We start from the raw sequence: 23,609 nt of genomic DNA on the forward strand, positions 1-23,609 counted from the left end.
GTTTGATGTTGTACATCACACAACCATATTATCTGGGCCACCACATCATTGCATCATCTGGCTAGTTTATTGGGCACCACATCCCTATAACAAGTGTGACGTAATATCAAATCACCTCAAAGCGATAACTGACATACAGTTAAATAATATATAGTTGTTGGTCTTTATACCAGATATCCCAATCTCCATGGCTAGACTAAAACTTGAAAAAAATATCTATACTTTAATTCAAAATTTGAGAAAACCAACAAATAAAACATGACCTCCTGTTCACCACCTGTCTTTTGTTTACAAGCAGGTTATATCATTCTTTCTGACCTATTTACTCTTTATATATGATCTTGTATTATAATCTTTGACAGTTACAAACCACAACTGTCTTTCATTTTCCATTCAAAACACACAAGTCCTTGGGAGACACCATCTATAAATATCAGTAGATAGGCTATAAATCAAGTGACTGTTACTAAATGGTTTAACTGTTTGACGGTCTTGTTATGGCAACCGTTTGTCACAGTAACACTGTGAACTCTTTGGACACCATGCATCACTTCATTTCAGCACCAAAATAGATCAATCTATCTTGCTACACATCGGTGAACTGTAAGCAATATAACTCTAACTTCATCCATGGATGGTTTGTGGCAAACATATGGGACTCCTTGGTCATGTACCAGCAATCTTCTTCATATTGATACACATATCTAGGACTTTTAAATAACAAGGGACCTTGGTAATACAGCGATGGAACAATAGCCCATGTGTACCAGACAGTTCTGAGTAAATATTTGGCTGCTCTTAACAAAGGATTGTTGAACCATGTCAAAGCCAATCATCAGCAACCAGTATGGCCTACATAAAATACAATACAATGCTATGACTCCTCTGTCACTATTTACAGATCATGTCAAACAAACGCACAACATATTCACATTTTTTTTTCAATTTATTTGACACAATTTCTTTTGTGTTATATATATATACATACAGGGATATGAGGTAATTTTGAACTTCAAAAAAAAAAGGGAAAAAAAAACTGCTCTAGTGTACTAAATGTTTTAAAATGGTACATACTACATTATCTTACATCAAAGGCACTACAAGTTGTTCAGTTTTATGTCTGAAAAAAATCTCAGAAAAAAAAACACAAATCAAGGTTATCTTAATATCTTTGCCATGCAAATTCTTCAAAATTACATATTTTTTAAAAACAACATACAAGTCCAAGGGCATGACAAATGGTTTTTAGTTTCATACTAGTGTATTTTTGTATTATCTTGCAACAAAACTACTATCAAACAAGATTGACGTGGAAAACACCAAAAACGTGGTTTCCATATCTGCAGAGAGATTTTAATTGTACCCTTTTTAAAAAAAAAGACATCTCTATTTGTGCATGAAATATGCTACTACAAGAGTACCCAAAACCCCAAAATAAAACAAAACAAACGAGAGATTCCTTTGGTAAAAGGGTACACAGTTTAAATATGCTGTAGCTCCTTAGCTTACACAGTATTGAAATGTTAACTGTGATTGCAGCAGCCATGTTGTCCTAGTACACTTGGTAGTCAAAACTCAATCACAAAACTGAAACGATAAAGCTAATATTCTCCAAGTCTATGCCACTTTGGCTCACTCCAAGTACAGTATGTATGCAAAGAATGCAGAGAAAACATTGAATGTAGTGATCCCTGAATAACAATAATAATAAAAAGAAAATGGTTATTCTTTATACACATTTGTGTACTGTAAGCTGGAAGATTTGGGTGATTATTACTTGTTTTGTATGACTCTGCCTTCTGACAGAGTTATCATGGTATAAATAGCAGAGGGAGTTATTACAACAATTGCTTACCTTGTCAACTGACATTTAGACAATTTTTTCATTATCACTATTGATAGGGTATTTGTAACAGTAATGATGCCAGCGAAAAGGCACTAAATAGATTGATTGGTGGCAATGACATAACCAGTCATTTCATGTAGGACTACTGCAACACACACACAAAGGCTTTAATCCAGGTTTTCAATTCAACAGAGATGTGTATTAAATTACAAAACTCGGTGAGCTTGGCAGTTTTTATTCAACGCCTTCTCACTAATGATGTGTGTTTGTGTTAATTAAATTGATCAAATTTGAAAATGGACAGATCTAATAGAAGTGTACTAATTTAAAATGACAATATCATTCTCTTAAATAGAACACGTCATGTGCTTTTTGCTAAAGTAAAAATGACAACAATGTCATTCTCTTGACAAGAGACAATGTCATTTGCCCTTTTTACACTTATCACTTTAAATACACTCACTGTAATATAGGAGAGTCCTGTCAGCAACATTTGAGATGTGAGGACATTTTTTCATTACAAAACTGAATGTTGACACAGCACCACATAGATACTTAATGGGGAACGCACTTCCAGGAAATAAAGACATTTTCAAGAAGTTTTGGACTTGGGGAGTCATTTCATGATGTAATGTCACATAGCTTTCATGCAATTGCCAAGAAACGCCAAAAATTAAATATTATTTCACATTCATTGCCCAAACACTGGTCCACTGGCCTCATGGCAGTTAGCAGCCATACATATGTAGTAGATGAACAATAAATATTCATGACAATATACTGAAGGTATAAATACCCACATTGGATCACTGCTAAGACAGTCACAGAACAGTGAATGTGAATCAAGATTCAAGTTAGTGCTTCTTGGTAATCAGGTGAAATTTATGTAATGTGATATATCATGAAATGACTCCACAACCCCAAATTTATGAAAATAACTTTATTTTCTGGAGTGATGTGTCCCCTTTAATGGTTTTTGGAAGTAAGGAAAACATTTGTCAAGCTCCTACCTCTGGTATAAAATTGATTTTGTCACATGTCATGACATTTCACTTGTTAGGCTATATCTACAAATGTACGTATGTATAAGAAAGCAGCAATAACTCATCACACACGTTGACAGGATGTGACAACCATGTCCTCGGTAATAACATTCCCCCTTTTTGCATTTTCTTTGTTTTTTGGTTCCTTACGGTCATTTTACACAACTACAGAAATTCTAACATGCATATCACACAAGAAACCACAGAAAAAAATTCATTATTCTTTACTATAAGACATGCGGACACGACTTCTCACAAGTTCATGGCAGGGTATTTTCTTTTAAACCGTGGCAGAAAGATATGACATCCTACAATAAGCATCCTAACATTTCTATAAAATCTAATAGTACAGTCTTGGAAACTAAATTTCTCTGATAAAATCTCAGGTTTTTACACCTAACGTAAGGTGGGTTAAAATTTTCCAACGTTTCAGCATATTTGACATGATTGTATTTTGTAGTACTCACAGAACAATATTTTCTGGATTCTGTGTGCAAGTTGAAGCGAGACATAGCTGATACTTGCAAATGGTCAAGTCACTGGCCATTGTACAGCTCCAAATAGTACTGGATTCAGAAAATACAAATTTATTATTGAAAATACATATCAAATACACCTATACTTTTTATTTGCCTCATACTCAAATGTGTGTTGATCTTTAGAAGAGGAAAAAACTTTTGAAGGAAATATAGTGCAGCACTAGAAGTCTCTACATGTATTGAAGGAATTGAAGGAGATGCCCAATACCTTGCCATGATCATGTATAGCATGTACTTTACTCACATGTCTGAAATTCATTAATAATTTTGACCTTAGGACACGCTGACATCCCAATCTTGGTTATACTGTGCACAATAAAACATCCCACTTAATGATAGGATTGTGCAGTAGCTTGGTTGTAGTCAACACCAAGCCAAGAAATGTACATCATTCTGTTTCTGTGTATTATATATAAATACAGTAAGTACAAACACTATTTAATTAACTCTAATAGCCAATATCTGTGTTTCGTATGTTTTGAATTTCTCTACACCATGCTCGGTGTGAGAGTCCAGAGAAGTAGTTTTTAAACGGTGCTTTTAGCAATATAACCAAGTTTGGAGATGAGTGATAGACTCAAGGAATGTATATACATATATATGTACACAACACTTCGTGTTTTGAACAATTTTTAGTTTTTTGAAGAAAAAAAATTTGATAATTATTGCAAATGTCCAACCATTCTAACTAATTTGTATCATTATTGGATATACAGAGGAAGCTCTATTTCTGCATAATTCGAAAGTTTTTCTCTCATTTGTTTCTTTTTTTTAAAAAGCTATGGAAAGAGACTAGAATTGCATATCCCAAAGGTAGAAGAATCAGAGAGACACCATCAAGATCCAAACCTGTGATTTTCACCAAGAAAGCAGTTTCCCCATCGATTAAAAAGAGCGGTTTAGTCAGCTACAAACATTGATAATAAATAATCATAATGTACGCGTACTATTAGACGAAGCAACCTCTGAGAAGAAGCACGTTGTTTCTACCAATCACACAAACACCATTCCTTACAGATCTTATGATAAGACTGGTTAGAAGAACTACAGCTTCTTGATCTTTTCCAACAATTCTTTGATAAAGTCCTAAAAGAAACAAAAAAAAAATATATACATCAAAATTGAATCAAAATTGATTTCAGGAATTGATATCACATAACAAGGTTTGAGCTTTGGCACTTCAGTTTATCTTATTCAAATCAGAGAAACAACACAACTAACATAGACTAGAATGCATGCCATATGATCCTATTGTACACCAAGGAAGTACAATGAAGTAAAATGTTCCATTTTGAGCCTAGGTTACCGTGTAATATTGCACACATGTACAGACTTGTCGCAGTGCTGTCAGTGGCCAGTTTTATGCACAACCCTATGACATAGATCTCACTTTATCATTAAATTAATTCATTATGCTACTGATCTGACAATGAATACTCATCAATATCCAGTCTGTCAGTCTGATACAAAAAAATGCATATCACATGCGAGTTCTTCCTTTGGGCAACAAGCTTGACTAGTTCCCTAAGGCCTAATAAAAAAAATACTGCCAATGGCGTTGTAGCACAACTGTACAGTTTTTAAAAATGTTTATCCATATGCTAGTCCATGCTAACAATAGGTGTTCATTTGCTGAGTGACTATCCAGTTGCCTATCCAGTTGCCTATCCAACCATGTTGCTATCTTTGCAATATACGTTATCATCTGGCTGTTGCTATGGGTGTGGTCTTGTTGCTAGGCACATTTGCATACATTTTTTGAATGTTTATTCATTTGTCTTTCAATTCTTGTTATCTTTATCAATATACATGGCTATTTGGCTGTTGCTATGGGCGTGGTCATGGTTGCTAGGGATATTTGCATACATTTTTTGAATGTTTACTTACTTGCCTACAAGATGTTATTTGACCAAAATATACTGCCATTTGGGTGTTGCTAAGGGCCTGGTCACAGTTGCTAGGGGCAATTGTGTCAAAATATTTTGAAGAAAATATGCAGAATAACACTTCTAGAAACATCTCAACAAGTTTCAGTCTCATTGACCAAGTACTTTTTGAGATATGTTTTTGACCAAAATCCACATTTGTACACTTAATTTGCATATTACTGATGAGATCATTACATGCTTTTATTTCTTCATCTATACACACACAGCCCAATCTGCTGAGTAGTTTTGGGACTATAGGTTTTTGACCAAAAAGACACATTTTTAGCCGTAATTTGCATATTACTAAGGGAATCATCATGTCATGAACAAATCTTAATTTATACACATCTAAGAATGTTCCCACCAAATTTCCAGTTTCCCCCCACCCCCACATACCACCACCACCACCATTCCCCACCCCGACCCCCTCTATAAAACAAGGTACTCAAACCTTTGCAAAACACTGCGAGTACGTACTTGATATCTGTATTCAGATAACACTAATGTGATAAACCCAGGATTGAAACATAGCCCTTTAGGATAGGGGAAATGTGAATAAATACAACCCTGCAGACCATACATACAAATGTACACGATATAATCATCCTGTCACATGGTTATACTTTTTTTACAACAGGCACACCCATACTTTAGTCAGATAGCATAATCATGTAGTTTTCAGACAGTGAAGTTATTCATTCATAATGTGAACCAGTCGCCACTGATATGTACAAGCTTCGATTGATATCTTTTCTATGCTAGCACACCACTCAATGGATGAGTGTATTTTAGACAGCCACAATGTAAACAACTTTATAAATATATTTTGATAAGCTGCCAATAACAAGGTAATTTTTACTACTGCACAGGTGGGGCATTATATTTTCATCTATTTTAATTGATTTATGATTTATTAGCTTTTTTGTTTTCATGATGCTAGTTTCAAGAAAACTGACTACATAAATCAACATGGTACATAAAATCGCACAAGTTGGCTAAACACCTACACACATCACAAAAGAATAGTATAACTAACTGAATAGTACAAACACTAGCTGAATATTTACTTCACAAGTAAATATTTTCCAATCCCACATGTTATTGCGGGAGAAGGTTCAAGTAGGGTAGCTGAACAAGCAGTGTTCTCCCCACAGTAGAGTAAGCATGGTGTTAGCACTGTCCTTGCCACTGAGGCTGCCATGCTTAGCAGGTTTCTGCCATGCATGTGTTCTACTATCCTTGACCTTTAGTAATCTTTGAATAGCATTAATATAATCACGATACTTTCACATGGAGAGAAACGGATGTGTATGTCTTAAATATAATCATATATGTTTCACTGTTAAAGACTTGACCATATTATTACATGCTGATTATTATGCAAATTGTCATGTTATTAATATGTAAATGTTATTAAATTAGCCACACTCTTTGTAAAATCTATCCTGGGGAGAACACTGAACAACAGAGGACATTCAAATCTGTCTAACAACAATTTGAATATGCTGCAAATTTTTACCCCAAAAATGTAAAAACTCAGTTTCTGTCCCTTAATGTTTAGTTAAAGTTTGGGTTATGTTTTTTTATCTAGCAGGATTGTTGTCATAGTTACAGGATTATGTTGATATCCATACATTTGAAACTAACTTCTTGAAAAAGCGTGCTGAGGTGTTAAACTAGTTTAAGATTAAAACCACATTTGTACTCATTTACCTCTGACACTACGTGTTGCTGTGATACTCTAAGGAAAGTACCAAAGTTACACTAATTAGTGTATGTTTTACCAATAAACATCACAAAACATAATGAAATAATTTAACACTTACATCGATAGGCTTTTTTGCTTCTTCCAAAAGATTTTGAACAGCTGTATATCTTGATGCCTCTGGTTTTGACAAAAGTTCATCAATATCTATTTCAATATCATAGTCTTCATCTTCCTAGAATAGAAATATACAAAAAGTATTTGTAAACAAAGTGTTGTCATTACCATGTCAACATTATAAGACGTGTTTGGTCTATTCAATGTGCATCATATAGCAGTATGAATGTGACCAGAATTATTCCAGAGTTTACTAGAAAAGACAAGTCAAACATGATCAACTTGCACACACACACACACACACACACACACACACACACACACACACACACACACACACACACACACACACACACACACACAAAGTATGTACGTATGTACATACATACATACATACATACATACATACATACATACATACATACATACATACATACATACATACATACATACATACATACATACATACAAACATACATACATACATACATACATACATACATACATACACACATTATTTATTGCACTCAAAAAGCTATCTAAATGTGGCTGCATAGGATGATGTTATGATAGATGGTACATAACAAACAATGTAAGAAAAGGGTAGAACTGCTCAGTACTTGCTAACAGTACAAGTTTGGTTTATACTACATATACGTGGTCTAACCCTATTCCTACCCCTAACCAGCACCTCGTTCTAGTCCTGGTTCCCTAGCTTTGGCACGCATGTACGGTTTGGCTAAATTAATCAATGGGGTGTTAGGCTGATAACATTACAAGCGGTCAGTGAGAAATTCAAAGCAAAGCAAAAACACAGATTGCGATGGAGACAGCCAAAGTCTTGCCACATATATTGTGTCCTACTATTAGTATATCAAATCCTATTCATATTACACATGTAACCAGCTCAGCTCTTTTTCTCACTGGATTTTTGTAAATTGCAGAGAATATACATGTATTTATTCAAGAACACCTCAGGTCAGCATACAGGCCCTTTTCCTTGAAAAATTCAAGTTGAAGCAAAACATGGCATTATGTTAATACTTCGTAGCAACCCCCATTCATGACGCAACAATTGTGTCATAAATAAACATTTATTTCAAATATATCCATGAGTTGTAATGTGACAGGATGAATAGTATATCAAACTATCAATTTCCCCAACAAGTTAAAACAGGTCAATACTTTAAATGATATATTATTTTCATGGGTACTCCTACAAACAAGTTGCATACAATACTGACACGAAACAAATTTACAAAAAACACATGTTGGCAATGCTAGTTGTCATGAGTTATTATAGTGGTCTGCATATCTAGGGCTATCAATTTGCATTTTCCATTTCATATTGTTTGCATGAACAATACACACTACATCCACAGTACTGTGCGGGATAGATAAAGAAAAGCACCTGTTACCTTTGAAGTAGGCATTCACTTGGAAGTAATATATGAATTCATCTCATAAAGACAAAACAACCTTTTAATGACTGAATTGATAAATAATGGAAATCAAAATACAAGCTTTAATTCAATACCATTAAATAGCTAAAATTTACTAAAAATATTATCCAAATTATATAGTAAACAACATGCCATTACCTTTGTTAGGAAAGGTCAAACTTACTTTACTGTGTCTATGGATTGTGTTTACTGTTCAGGGGAAACTATGAATTTCCTAACAAGCTGCATGCCACGCTAATGACTAATTATTAACTATGAGCTCAGTATCACAAATACACAGTTTGATTGTCTGTTTACTCTAAAATCTATATTCATAGAGTGACATAATACTTCCTTACAATCATTTTTAAATCTAGTAATATACATTTTGTACCTGTATCAACATGACACTGCTGGATGGATTCAAAATAGTTGTAAAATGAAAGGTTATTTAAAGTTGACAGAAACCATGTGTTTGTCTTTGCAAGATAACTATTTGAGATGATGTTTCAGATACACCTTCAACCATGTGTTCAGAAATGATGTTCCCACCTCTGACCCTTTTCTAACAAACTCTGATAAATAATGAATCAATTGTGTCTAATGGTAAAAGGTTACAACATGGCAAGAAAATTACTTTCTAAAAATGGAGGCTTGATTTTCTGGTACACATTTAAAGCAATTTACTTTACAAATGTAAATTCATCATCAATACACTATAGAAGTTTGCAGAACTTGAAATGCTTCAATAGTCACATGAACATGACAATCAAGTTGATTGCAGAGTAGCTAAGCACATACTACAATGTTGTATGAAAATTAATCATTTATCATTGACAAGCCTTCATAAATTATAAGTAGCAACAATTCAGTAAAATCTGATATGAACATATCATTATCAAACGTAATACATGAGTTTATTCCCTTCAATTCTGTATTTAAATATTACCTGTAAACAGAATATTAAACACATTGGCCATGGTTAATACCACAGATAGCTTAAAGTGTCTGCAATATACATGAAACAGCTTCATTTAGATATTTGACCAGAAAATCGAGGTCACGGTCAAGTCTTTTTAAGAGAAAGCTTGTACTGTCCTTGTACACAATGTAATATGGGGTAGGCTTTTGAATGGAGTCTCTATAACATGTACATCATGTACAAAAGAGTTTGAGTTATGCAGCAAATTGTATGGACATGAATACTTTTGTCATATGTAAATATTCTCATGAACTACATGTAATGTGAGAATTCATCATCTGCAACGAAGACCACAAATAACATTATCCCATGCATGAACTATAGAAAACGAGGCATGCTGTAACATGAACTCAAAAACAATACTAGTATACATGTATTTCTATCACAGAAATGCAGTATCAATAACATAACTATAATCGACAGTAGTATATCTCCACAACATAATTCTAATCAATGCAGTATCAACATAACGATAATTTACGGTGACATCCCTCCACAACATAATTCTAGTGAATGCAATATCAATAACATAACTATAATTGACAGTAGTATATCTCCACAACATAATTCTAATCAATGCAGTATCAATAACATAACAATAATTTACAGTGGTATCCCTCCACAACATAATTCTAGTGAATGAGGTATCAATAACACAACTATAATTTACAGAAGCATATCTCCACAACATAATTCTAATCAATGCAGTATCAATAACATAACTATCATTTATAGTGGCATCACTCCACGACATAATTCTAGTGAATACAGTATCAATAACATAACTTTAATTTATAGTGGCATCACTCCACGACATAATTCCAGTGAATGCAGTATCAACAACCCAACTATAATTTACAGTAGCATCCCTCCACATAATTCAATGCAGTATCAATAACATAACTATAATTTAGCATCACTCCACAACATAAATTTAATCAATGCAGCGTCAATAAATTAACTTTAATTTATAGTGGCATCACTCCACAACATAATTCTAATCAATCACAAAACACCATACTCAAGAAAGATGACATTTTTATTTGCAAATCAAATGTAACCTGGTGATTAGGACAAGGTGTTTTAAGTTTGTTAAAACCATGCTGTGAGTGGTGGTGGTGGTGTGTGTGTGTGTGTGGGGGGGGGGGGTCCAATCATTGAGAGCTTACTATGGTCACTCAGCAGTCTAGTAACAGTCTGGTAAGAAATATGCTCAACTTGAAATGTGTGAAGTCACAATATGACCCTTTGCCTTCAAGTGCTGACAATGAGTAATGCTATACATTACTATACGAGGATACACAAATTCTTTGAATATTACAACAGCTGAAGTATTTACTTTGAATTCCTTCATGTACTGGTATGAACTTTGTTCAGGTTAAAGTTACTGTGATGAGAATTGATGACACCTTTTCAATGCTTAAACAGAAAACACATTCTTACCAGTATCTACTCTCCACAAAAACAGTTACTATATTATTCTACAAGCGACAACCTGAGGTATGCCACTCAATTCTATGCCACAATACCACATCGAAAGAGAAATTATGAGAAAAGAATTACTTCAATTGAATGTCCTTTTAAATATCAAATTAATCGGAAGCGTCTATATATATTACAATACTCACTGCTCACAAGATACATGACAGCATCGCTGCATGAGACAAGTAATTAAAGACCTACTGGCTGTTCTTTTCTACCCCTTTTATGATGGACTTTAATTCATCACTGACGCCACTCTACTGTAATATGTACAATGTCTCCAATACATACATGCCAAAGGCAACAAAGATAATAATACGTAATGTATTTTTGTCAACTGCAATTGGCGATTTACATCGAACATTCCGTTTGACATGGGTAACATAACTCCTTCCTGTTAATGTACACTAGGTGTTCATGATGTATATGGCATGCTGCACGTACAATGGTTGTTAAGGTCGAAGTGATGTCAAATTTGATCATCAATTCTGGTGAATAGACTATTATTTAATGATAATGTGCAACAACTTTATCAGACTTAATAGTTTGTCTTTTACTTCGGTTTAATTATTCACTGTCACAAATAATAAATAATTTAACAAAACTAAAGATTAAAACTGGCATTTCATGGAAAACCTGATATTTATGTGAATATTGGGTTTCACAACCATTTCAAAAAAGGAAAGCAGAATACAGGTGTATTTTGAGAGAATGATGAAGTGAAACCACTATAGCTGTGGAAAACACAAACTTACAAATGTAGATGTAACAGTATCTATGGAAAACACAATCTGTCGTGAAAAACACATGAAATACTAGTCCTATTAGTTACAGCTTGAAACAGTCTGAAAATAACATCCTTTAGTTTACAATTACAATAGTGTCACATGGGGATTCGTAGCATAAATTCTGTTGTCATGATGAGTCTCTGGTAGAAGTTACATGATACAACTACCTGGCCAGAAAAATAGTAGCCTGGAATCCATGCTAACCATCCTTCCTGAAGTCACATGATGGTGAAACAGGACAGTATTGATTCAACAAGGCACAACAACAGGATACACATACGTTAGAATATATCAGCTTATTAGTAGCTCCCTGTATTGGTAGATATGAGGTCCCAGGTCCTGTTAGTCAAATGTGGATTTCTGAAGAAATTTAAACACTAGGGTAAATTCAAAATTGGAGTAAAGAGATCTTCAGATTCAAATCCAACAGATAGTCTCTACACTACAGAAAACAGTACAACTTGGATGCATAAAGCAAAATTTTCAAGGTGCAAGTTACTGATTAGTAAAACAATTATGTTGATGAAGGTAGGATTCCATAGTACCATATAGATTTACAAGTTATTTCTTTAACACTGGTAACAACTAAGTCTTAAAGTGTTAAAAAGAGGTGATACCACACCCATTCATTAATGTGTTTTGTTTCATAAAGTAACAATAGCCTTTTGAAAGCACTTCAAGGTTTCATGTGGCTGGCTAATCAGTGAACAAAAAGAGTACAATACAATGTTAAATTGTATAACCATAGATAATTTGTGTCTTGGCAACAGCACAGCATCCTCAAAAGTAGAATTTGCACAAACTAGTGTTGACTGAATGTTTGTTTTTAATAGTTTGTTTGTAGGGGTCACAAAAATAAAACATGCTCCATCAACCAGAACAGAAGCCATACAACAAGTGCGATTACACAGCTCTGAAGTTCAGTTTACAATTACAATTACAATGTCAATTCTGGATACGATATGTCTGTGTGCGAATCAATTAGACAAAGTCGATAATTTTTCAGAAGTGTTCTATTGTTATAATTTTCTTGTAATATACACATTACACCTGAGGCGAAAAACCCTATCCCCTAGTTGGTCTCGTAGTATGCGTAGTCGGTAGTGCAACCACGTTTAAAATTACACACGGCACGCGTACACTTTAATAGTGTAAATACCTCAGCACGGCGGATAGTGTGACGGTTTGTAATACAGTAAAACCCACATCACCTTGCAGTGTAATAACGGGGGTAATATTCGATCGATGTGCAGTACAACCACTAATTATACAGTGATGTAGGAAAAGTATGGGTTTGGGAAACTGTTGCATACACCGTAAACGTTTATCTTTCGCGACATCGACTGAAATGTTTTCTGTGTGCTGCGTTGCAAGCGGAAAGAGGCTCGTGAATGAACGGGACCACTACACGTACACGCATATTTGACACCAGACCACTCCAATAACATGTTGACTAGCACATAACCATAATTCATACATAGTACTGGACGAATAAAATTTAACAGTGATACACAGACGGTGAAGAAGTTGTGGTAAAGTTAACAGCAACCACAATTGTATCGTTTAGTGTTGCATTACACAGCGACAGTGTGTATTCCAAAAAAATATACTCACGTCACACTCATAGAGTTCTTTTAGTTCCTCGTCCATCCACTCCTCTACCTGTAACCGCCTCCGTGTACTTTTAGGGTCATATTTTTGTGTTAAATGATTCTTTTGTCGGTTTGACTTCACCTTCAAAGTTGAATCATTTTCTGAATTTGGAACTGGTTCGTTAAAGCCAACCTGCATCGCCATGCCTGTTCAGTTTTGGCAGTCATACGCTAACAAATCTACTGAACTTGCCGATTTACAACCATGGTGACCTATCAGTCCGCCAGTGAAAGAATACAATAAGTTCACATTTGTTCTTCGACCAATGCTCCAGATTTATCAAGACACCGCACTTTTCATTAATCTCTACTGAACATTTCCAAAATAGTAAATTTGTTCGAAACGTGAAATTATCGAGACATTTAATGTGACGAACTTCTTGTTTACAAACATATAGTCCTACAGATAATCCTCCGCAGCTGCAGTGGAGTAGAACTGTTGTGTATATGCACGACTGAAAACTATTTAGGTTTGCGCATGCATATCAAATTGTCATCGTGTTATTAAACGCTTATGTGATGTGAAGGTCTTATTGAATGTTTCCTATCCAATAGTTAAAGGTAATTTTTTGGACGATCATTCTTGGAGGTGTCGTCGTAAGAGAAACGAATATACTGAATGTGAATTTGTGGTTTCATGGTGCGCATGCGTCTATCATTTCCGTACGCCATCTTGGATCGCTGTTGAAATCAACACAGGTACTGAGGTATGGCAACTTGTGAAAAATAATTTCGTTGCTGGTATATATATTTCATTTTCATGGAAAACATATGCAGTTGTATCTGTTTTTGTTACAGGTGGTGGATCATTCGCCGATAAACACCATGAAGTGTCACTTAGTGCTCGTTTTATTGATAACATATGCGACAGTGAGAGTTGAGCCATTGAGTGGACGTAGCGTACCCAAAAAGGGAGGGTATCCACATTCACGAACTGGTACAAATAATCACGGTTGGCCTTATGCGTCGTATGATGAACGGGAAGAGGAATCCGCTAAGCAACCGACAGCAGACGAGATAACATGTAAAGACTACTTTGAAGAACATACAGATTCTATTGTCCGTACTAAAGATTCTTTGAAAGCAGGCGCAATATTTCTTAGTGCCCCAACAGGAGTTACCAGCTTGCAAGACTGTATGAATTCTTGTCAATGTGATGGAAAAGAAGACGACGAAGAGAGATGCGATATGGTGGTTTTTGAAGATTCGAAAAAGAACTGTTATTTATTCCACTGCATAATTGATGGAAGAAACAAATGTCTGTTTGCTCATCATGACGGATACATGAGTATGTTGCTGGATGCTAGTACCTTCAAAAAGGACAAGGCAACAGCAACAGAACAAGAACTACCACAACCACAAGAACACTCCACTGAGAATCAGAACTTACAGACTACAACAACCATAAGAACTACCACAACCGTCGCAACCACTGCCATAACTACAACAACAGAGAAATCAAGTAGGTTTATTGTATTGCCTTATCCTTATAATTTTAATAACCAGTCCTGCATAATACCGTGTTGCCTCTGACAACTGATCAATGTGACCAGGTTTGAGTGTGAATACGAGTGTATATATGTATATTATACTTCCATGGTGAAAATAAGAGACAGTGATGCAGTTGTATAATGAATATCATCAAATCATCACCACAAAAGAAGCCGTGGTATTAGTTGAATATACCACTCTGCACTCAGGTACCTCCTTGTACTAAATGATATAGAACACATGAACAAATATGCAGAACAGTCTTTACTCATTACTGGAGATACAAATCAGAGTAGTCTGATGTGTAACACTATTATAGCCATTGCTAACCCCCAACTGTATAGCCTTAATAAACATATAGTCAGTCCATTGCACTGTTCTGCATTCAAGAACTTCATTGCCTCCTCACCACAATAGTCAAAATGATCACAAACAATATAGCAATTAAAAATGTTTGTCACATAAAATAGTTAAAGATATATTGTTGATATTTTTGTTACAAGACCATATAATGTCACATGAGTATATCAATGTATTATTATTAATTAACTTAGTCCTTGCAATGCATACGAAGAAATAACCCCAATTAAGTTAGAGTTAGTTCCCTGTCAATGTTAGCATTTAAAACCATTTTTGTATGTAAATTTCAAAGACTGGTTAATATACCTCTTATAAAACACAGAACGGGCAACTCCTTTTGTGATATTTACCTGTTTGACAAAACAGAAATAAGTGGATAATATAAATAATGAATAATTCCCCTATTACACAAAGCATAAAACACCAACTCGGTTTTCAGTTATCAATATGGTTGGTACTTTATCGCAAAAGATCTGTTTTTTTAGCTGCAGTTGCTGAAAAATATAATGATAATATAAAGAAGTAATCCGGGTTGTTTAATTTGAGTGGTGTGAATCAAACTTGAATTGAATAACTGAAAAAGCATACATCATGATGTACGTATAAAATGACAAATGCTATAATGGATACATAAACATGTAGCCAGTTCTATAAATACCTTTACATTCTATGAGCTCTGTTGATTTTATATCCTCTTTTTTTTTCCATGCTAGAAATTCCCTGTGCACGCTTTGAATTTCAATGTGATAATGGGGAATGTATTGGGATATATCATGCATGTGATGGTATCCCTCATTGCATGGATAAGTCAGATGAAAACTGTGACTATGGTAAGGAATACATGTGGTTTGGTGTCACACTTGAACTTCACTTCTGGCTCTACTTTGGTGATTTACCACATAATTTATCCTTGTGACTGTTCTGTCTTGCACCTTCTGTTTTTTCTTTTGCTGTTGATTTTTATGTCACTTTTCCTTTTCTTCCTTATTTATTAGAACAGTATTTTTGTTTCAGCTTATTTATTTTCAAGAATTGCTCAAGAAATGGATGTAGCTTTGAAGTTTAAAAGTATTCTAGAGCACAGGAAATATACCACGTGATACAAAATGTTGTTCATATCATGTGTAAAAAGACAATTCTTCTCAACTCTTTGAGTGTTCTTCTCAAACTGGTGGGCAGGCTTAAAGGTATCTGGGCACTTTTTTCTTTCACTAATTTGGTATTTTATCTGTCGACTTTTCCTCACTAGTGAAGCATGATGATATTGTTTATGCTACACCCGAGCAAGAAGATGCTCATCTTCCTCCTGCTCAAGACTTCTACCAGTACAATCATAATTCTAACCATAGACCTGCTACTAACCAAGACACCGCACAATCTAATGATTACGAAGATCTTAGAAAATACTATGAACAAAATTATGGCAACGTCGATAAACCTGACAGTCAGGGTTATGAACACATAGGACATGCACAGGGTGATGCTGATAATAGTGGATCGTATGATAACCAAAATAGCAAACCAAAAACACATCAAAACTTCAATAATTATAACCACAATAATGGGTATGCTATGAATGAGCACCATTCAGCCAACTATGATAGCAACGAAAATAATAATCATGATGATGATGATGATGATGGGGCAGACCAGCCAAACTACATTCATGATAATATCAAAGGGTATCCTAATACACAGTGGAAGAAAAATGGTGGTCGTAAGAAAACAGCAAACACAGATGATGAAGGTGGTGATGCCAAATACTATTATGAATCTATCACAGCACCATCACTTGCTAACAAGCATGTTGTTACTTCAAGATATCCTGCACCTTTGCCTAATGCTCGAACTTACCACTATCTCTCTGACTCTGAGCAAGATGTTGATAATGGTAACATCTCTTATTCTCTTTCTGTCTGTGTCTGTGTGCCTGTGGTGGTGGTGGTGGCAGTGTTGACTTCTGCTCTGTGCAAGCATTTCTCATGCTGTAGAATGTGCTCCCCTTGCATATATTATTGAGACTACAATAGTCATTGCATGCATGGTGTAGTTGTAGCATCCTTCACACAGAACTGCATGTGCCAACATTGATTTGTGTGATATACCATAGCTCTCAGTGAGTGTATCTATCAGTATACATCATCAATCTACTGCTCACTGTATGTCATTATTGGTACAGTAATACTGTATCTTCATATTGCATGGAGGTTGGTGTTCGTTGTCCAAAGTGCAAAGAAATCACATTTCAAGGCGTTTCTTTTTAATGAGTGTAAAATAAAATGCAAGAGTAGGCAGGTGTAATAGTAACTAATACGTAAGTGTACATAACATCTAACCCTAGTTTTAAAGTGTTGTGTGACCACAAAATATGTGACATCCTTTTTGTTTTCACAATACATGTAGATTTTTAAAAATTTAGTGCATGGAAATCTTTGATGTTTACTTTGTGTCTATAAAAACATATGTGTAATACATTTCACACATTCTCTTCTCAGACTTCATGACTAATCCTATGTTGTTAGTAGCAGTAACCATTTGTTTATCTTTGGCATTCATATCTTTCTCTTTCCATTAAACTCATGACTTGTGTTTCTGTTTCTGCTAGATTATAGCAATCCTTGGTTTTACTATACCATGGGCAATGTGAATGGCGATAAGCCAAACACATATGACGAGGATTATGACTATTCTGTACTTACTAACATTGAAGATGGGCAAACAGATGACGATGATGATGATAATGATGATGATGAAAATGAAAATGATGACATGATAAATAGTGAGGATAATTCTGAAGAGGGATTATTAGTTACGACAAAGTCACCTGTATTACCTCAAGACAAAGGTAATCAATAGGCCTTTTGAAGTAGGAAACAATGGAGGCATGCAAGGATTTTTAGTGAAAAATATATACATGAAGATAAATTTTTTCTGAGAAGTGACTTTTAGCTGTTCAGATAATTGTTACCATTGTGTGCAGATGTGATGAGATAGGAAGATGTTTAAAAAAAAAACAGAATTGTTTGGGTTTTTTGCTGTTTCCAAAAGTATAATCTCTCTGTTGATGTTGGTATTTATTTTTTCTACATTTGTCATAACTTTGATAAATATTTTTTTTGTCAAAGTCTCACTAAATAGACACCTTTCTCCATTTTCATAAGATACTTGCAACTGATAAATTCTTTCCTGACAAGTGTTACTCATTCACCATTCACATTTTATTCATTTCCTGCTCTCTTCACTCTTCTTGTATCACCATGTATTGTGGTTTATAAAGCAAACATTTCCTCTCCCAATACAGATAGCATTAGGAAGTTTATCTGTATTGTTTTCATCAGATTTCAATATCATTTACTACCCTGACAATTGAGGTTTCGTTTTACAGAGATGGACACAAACTAAAACTATTGTTACGACATTGTTGATAAAGCTATTGATTGGCTGTTGGTTTAACTTCCATGTTCTATAGTGTGTATTTCCGAGACTAGATTCGCACAACAGAGGCACCAAAATTGCCCACTTGTGTAATCTACCACATTGAACAGCAATAGTTTTAGTTTGTGTGTATCTTAGTAAACAGAGACCTCAATTGCCAGAGTAGTAAATTGATCACTGGTATGTTTAAAGTTACCTCAACATGTTAAAAATTCCTAACACCTGTGAAATTCTGCTTTCTGTATTTACACATGAAATAATTATCTACCCAATAATTTGGCATATAAATATTAATCATGTGATTACAGTCGCTAATACTATATGAGAGACAAAAGTTGACAAATTACAAAAAAAGGTAACCTAAATGCCTGATATTAGTATTACTAGTATATGAGCAAATGCAAAATTTTCATCCAAAAAGTTATCAAAAAGTCAGTTTGTGCCAGACTTGAAACCACCCACTATAGTAGTTGCTGTGATTTCTAGCAAAAGTTGCAGAATCTTTCCAGGCTTTGATAAGCTTGCATGTATACCAGTACATGTAGTCCACTATGAGTAGAACAGAATAGAAAAGTACATTTCTTCATTTGATTTTCTGCAATAAGTGTTTGGGTGCTAAAACAAACTAGTAAATATATGTATGGATTGCAGCATAGGTATCATTTGAAATATCTTAGACCCACAAAAATGATGACTTTACTCAAATTATTCTTAAACATTTTGTGTGCACAGATACAGGTATGATCATATGAATTATGAAATCCAAAATGCAACCAACTATTGTTCTATTGAGTGTTTTACTGATGGAATTTAGTTCTGCATATACATTGGGCTTATGCTATGAAATGCTGGTCCTAATGTGATAAACTCATTCGTAGTCCTCAATAGCTTTGCTAAATTAACTTTCTCTGATATTAAGGCAGGGTGGAGCTATACTGTAATGCAATCTCCCTTGTATGGTGCATTGAATGTTCAGCCTTTATGTAACTGATCAGGGTGTACTGTACAAAGGGGATTGGACTAGCTGCTCAGGTCAGAGTACCCTGTAGATGTAAAAACAGACAATTTAATAAAGCCAGTGAGAACTGCAAGAGAGTCTTCTAATGTGTGCTAATGCCAATATAAAAAAATCAGACTGCTAGCACTAGATCATTTGAAGTGAATTTCCATGCAGGTATTCAATTAAAGGGACAGAATGGGTGCTGATACATAGTGCATGGTTTGTCACCTAGGGCAAACAGTTGTATTGTAAGATTTGTAGGTTTAGTTATGTGAAGCAGCAAGAGGCAAACCAGTGTCAGTAGTGAAGATGCTGATTGTTGTAATGTCATTTTTATTTTGTAGACGAGCCTAAAACAACAGCATACCAACCACCAAGTGTAGCAGTGAAGACAGCTGAGGTCATCCACACTGCATCAGGTGAGCAACCCACACAACATGAGCCAGAAGATGAATTGAACGGAGAAGAATCTACTACAGCTGCTGGAAATATCAAAGAAGGCAATGATGTACAAGTAAACAAGACATCAGGTGTAGAGTTAGAGGTAGATGTTGAAGTCATGGAATCTGGGTCAGGAAGAACTCTTCCTGAGACTAGCGCAATACTGCCCCTTGCTATCGGCCTTGCAATCACCTTGGTATTACTAGTAATGGTAGCTTGCAGACTTCGAATGGTGAAGAGGAAATTGCGGTATGGGCGTCCTTTGCCAAATTCACAAGAAGCAGACTATCTAATCAATGGCATGTATCTGTAGCTGTGTCTAGTTCCCCCAACTTCTTTATGTGTAAATTTTCTGTTTTTTGTTCAATCTGACTGTATGCTCCATTTAGGGTTACCAAAAAACACTGTCATACAAAAAGTAGAGAATGTGATACATTGATAATATCTACATGTACATGACTTTAATTCTTCAGTGTTGTAGATTATGCCATCTTCCGATAATCAGAGAGATACAAAATTTCATGGTTTGGCCACTGGGAGTGCTGTTTGTAAGTCTTTTTTTTCAGCTAAAATTGAGGGCCTGAATAGTTGAGTATTGTAGCCTAAAGACAGCAGACATGAAGTTATCGCTCATTTTCTGTGGTTTTATTAGTGACTATCATTAATTGAAACATGCCAAACTGCTACTGCAATGCTCTTTTAAGAATACACAGGGGTTTCTTTTAAACATGTTTTGTTCATGGCTTCATGCATTGTTGTACAATCAGTGGCTATGACCAAATTTTAGCCCCTACACTTTGGCAAATTTGCCCTCTTGCAGTCATTTTGTGTGAAAGGGCCAGAACTTCAGTAACTGGAATGTGGCCTAATTTATCAGTGTCTCTATGTCATATACTAATGAAATTTGACAGTTTAATTGCAATACACAATACCTAGCATTAGGTAGATGATATGAAATGTTGTACAGAAAACTATAAATATTATAATATTATATAGATATATATGCATCAAAAAAGAAAATGAAGTGATGCCAGAATGATTTCCTTGTGATGCTCCTTTTGCTGTCTGTCCAATTGAGTAATTTCCCTGTCGTAAATATGGCATGCAGGTTTACTTTAAGTCACTTACTTGTTCTCTTGTCATGGCCATACTTAATAATCAAATATAGTATAAAGACACAAATGGGGTGTATAGTAACTCCAGGCTAATCAGAAATACCATTATATTAGTACTTTTGTAAACATAAAATGCGACTCAGAAATGTACTGTTTTGAATTTTTCCTGTTTTTCAAGCACACTTGTCCCAAGGCACACTCTGCCTTAATTGAAATGGACAGTTTAAGCTGACATCAGTTGGACGATTCAAAGATTACATGTGATTAGTGTATGTTCATAGGCTGTTTATATTAGAAATTTTCCAATTTTGTACTCCAACAGTGACCAAGTTTGAAAGAACTCTCAACTATTAGTATTACTATTATAATCAGTGTTTGATGTATAAATAGCAAAGACGATTAGTGTGGATGAGCCTTGTGTAGAATTCATGCTTTTATGTCGGTATGTGCATTTTATCAGCATTATCACAGGCCTTTGGTCCGTGATTTATTAGAGCAGTGCCATACTAGGATGTCAAGGCATAGAGTAATTGATATGAATGAAATACAAATATGATGGCTGTACATATCTCAGAAATAGATGAAAAAAATTGATGTAATTTGTACATACTGTGAAACTACTGTCATATTTAAGCACTGCCAATGTTCGTATACAGGAAGCTCAACTTTGATGCATTTGGCTAAAACGCGCACAACAGGGTTTTGTTCTCCTAAAATGTCTTGTGTTTGTTGGGCTAGTGAACCAGTTTTCAGTTTGCTGATGTTTACATATTTCTAGATGCCAAACAAAGGCCAACTAGGAAAAAAAACAAGCACATCTGTGACTCTTAGCAATTTTGACTGCTATTTCAAAGGGAATATGCAGATATTTATTGATGCAGTTATATTTAACAAAATGGAATCACATCACTCAAGTTTTTTTGAGTATGTGCACTGTCTGTTTATTTACTATGTTCCTATGTTTACATGTGGAATCTTTCAATTTACTGTAGGGGTGTCAGTTATGTAACACTGACCTGTGTCTCTTTTTTGTTTCAAAGAAGTGATTTTGTAAATCTAATGATATGACTGTATCAGTAGATTTGTAGATGAGCAGTCATGAAATAGTGTTGTTATTTTACCTTTTCAAAACTTTGTTTTCCCCCATACGAGCTCCACTCGCTGTAACTAGAGTATTTTTTTCCCTGACCAGACAACCCAACAGTATATTAACTGAAATTGTTAAAACCAATAATTTGACATTGTAGATAATAATTCGGTGTCAGTTTTATCCAGTAGTAGTACAGCAACAGGTTGGAATCGTGATAGCATTGAGAGCACTGATTTTAGGGTGCGGACCCAAAATCAATTTGACTGGATTTTAATTGGTATCATATTATGTGTACATATACGCAAATATGTTAGCCCAGAGGTGATTCAATACTGTTCAGGGTGTACAATATTAATAACACAGTTTCAAAAAAAAAAATTTTCATTGCAGTTAGTGCTGCTTTGAAAAGTATGATTTCTAGAATTACAGGGTTGAAATTACAAATTTGGCAATGCCAGGGGAGATCCCAGTTCATAAAATTTGAAAACCTCATCGCTATTGGAACCTAAAGAGAAGGTGATTCTTTTGCCAGGAAAATATTGTTAAATATTTCTGGGGAAATGTTTTTGTTTTTTTAATTTTGTCTTTATTTCTGTTGAAAAGAAAATACGCAATCTTTTTTTTTTCAGGGGATATGTTGTTGTTTTTTAAAACAACAGTTGACTGATTGCTGTAATCAAAGTTGTATTTTCATTGAATGAATTTTTTTAGCCAGAAAAAAGACATCAACATTTTCTCTTTTTTTTTTTTTAAATACCAGTAGATATATCATACTTTACTGATATAGATATGTTATACCACTGTTTACTAAATGTTGAAATATTATTTATATATCAGGTACTAGAATTATGCGTGATTTGTGTGATGAAAAACAATTATAATTAAATTGCAACGATGCTTTGATCACATATCAATGAAATGTTAAAATAAAAAAAAAATTATTTGTTTAGGCTCAGCAAAAGGTCAAATTCATAGCATATATTAGCATAAATTAGCAAAAAAAATCCTTGCACATTCCATAGCGAATAGTAATACTATGACAAACTCAATAAAGAATTTGTTCATTTATATTTAGAATAGTCCTTACCAGGAAAGTGTTGGACATTTCCATAAATACATTAGTGTAAATATATTGTGCTATTGTGCTGTATCA

At 34.6% G+C, this 23,609-nt stretch overlaps 2 protein-coding genes across 2 annotated transcripts; one reads left to right on the forward strand and one right to left on the reverse strand.

Moving 5' to 3' along the window:
* Window positions 1-993: 993 nt before the first annotated feature.
* LOC144450105 (protein phosphatase 1 regulatory subunit 14C-like) lies at window positions 994-13,696 on the reverse strand. The gene is made up of 3 exons (XM_078140676.1): window positions 13,487-13,696; window positions 7,183-7,296; window positions 994-4,514 (listed from the first exon to the last, which is right to left on the reverse strand). The coding sequence occupies exons 1-3, from the start codon at window positions 13,667-13,669 to the stop codon at window positions 4,473-4,475; spliced, it is 339 nt and encodes a 112-aa protein (XP_077996802.1). The 5' UTR covers window positions 13,670-13,696; the 3' UTR covers window positions 994-4,472.
* A 512-nt stretch (window positions 13,697-14,208) lies between these two features.
* On the forward strand, window positions 14,209-23,248 carry LOC144448847 (low-density lipoprotein receptor-related protein 11-like). The gene is made up of 5 exons (XM_078139160.1): window positions 14,209-14,231; window positions 14,323-14,986; window positions 16,089-16,205; window positions 17,981-18,220; window positions 20,155-23,248. Exons 2-5 carry the CDS (start codon window positions 14,350-14,352, stop codon window positions 20,562-20,564), a joined length of 1,404 nt encoding a protein of 467 aa, XP_077995286.1. The 5' UTR covers window positions 14,209-14,231; window positions 14,323-14,349; the 3' UTR covers window positions 20,565-23,248.
* The last annotated feature ends 361 nt before the right edge of the window (window positions 23,249-23,609 follow it).

This window comes from Glandiceps talaboti, chromosome 2 (assembly GCF_964340395.1).
Source record: "Glandiceps talaboti chromosome 2, keGlaTala1.1, whole genome shotgun sequence".
Classification (NCBI taxonomy): domain Eukaryota; kingdom Metazoa; phylum Hemichordata; class Enteropneusta; family Spengelidae; genus Glandiceps; species Glandiceps talaboti.

Excerpts from the sequence above, each read along its gene's own strand:
- LOC144450105 (XM_078140676.1), bottom strand. The coding sequence starts at position 13,669 with ATGGCGATGCAGGTTGGCTTTAACGAACCAGTTCCAAATTCAGAAAAT. Across the intron at positions 7,297-13,486 it reads AAGAACTCTATGAGTGTGAC|GAAGATGAAGACTATGATAT; the intron begins GTGAGTATATTT and ends TTTCTATTCTAG. Across the intron at positions 4,515-7,182 it reads AAGCAAAAAAGCCTATCGAT|GACTTTATCAAAGAATTGTT; the intron begins GTAAGTGTTAAA and ends TGTTTCTTTTAG.
- LOC144448847 (XM_078139160.1), top strand. The coding sequence starts at position 14,350 with ATGAAGTGTCACTTAGTGCTCGTTTTATTGATAACATATGCGACAGTG. Across the intron at positions 16,206-17,980 it reads AGATGAAAACTGTGACTATG|ATTATAGCAATCCTTGGTTT; the intron begins GTAAGGAATACA and ends TGTTTCTGCTAG. Across the intron at positions 18,221-20,154 it reads TGTATTACCTCAAGACAAAG|ACGAGCCTAAAACAACAGCA; the intron begins GTAATCAATAGG and ends TTTATTTTGTAG.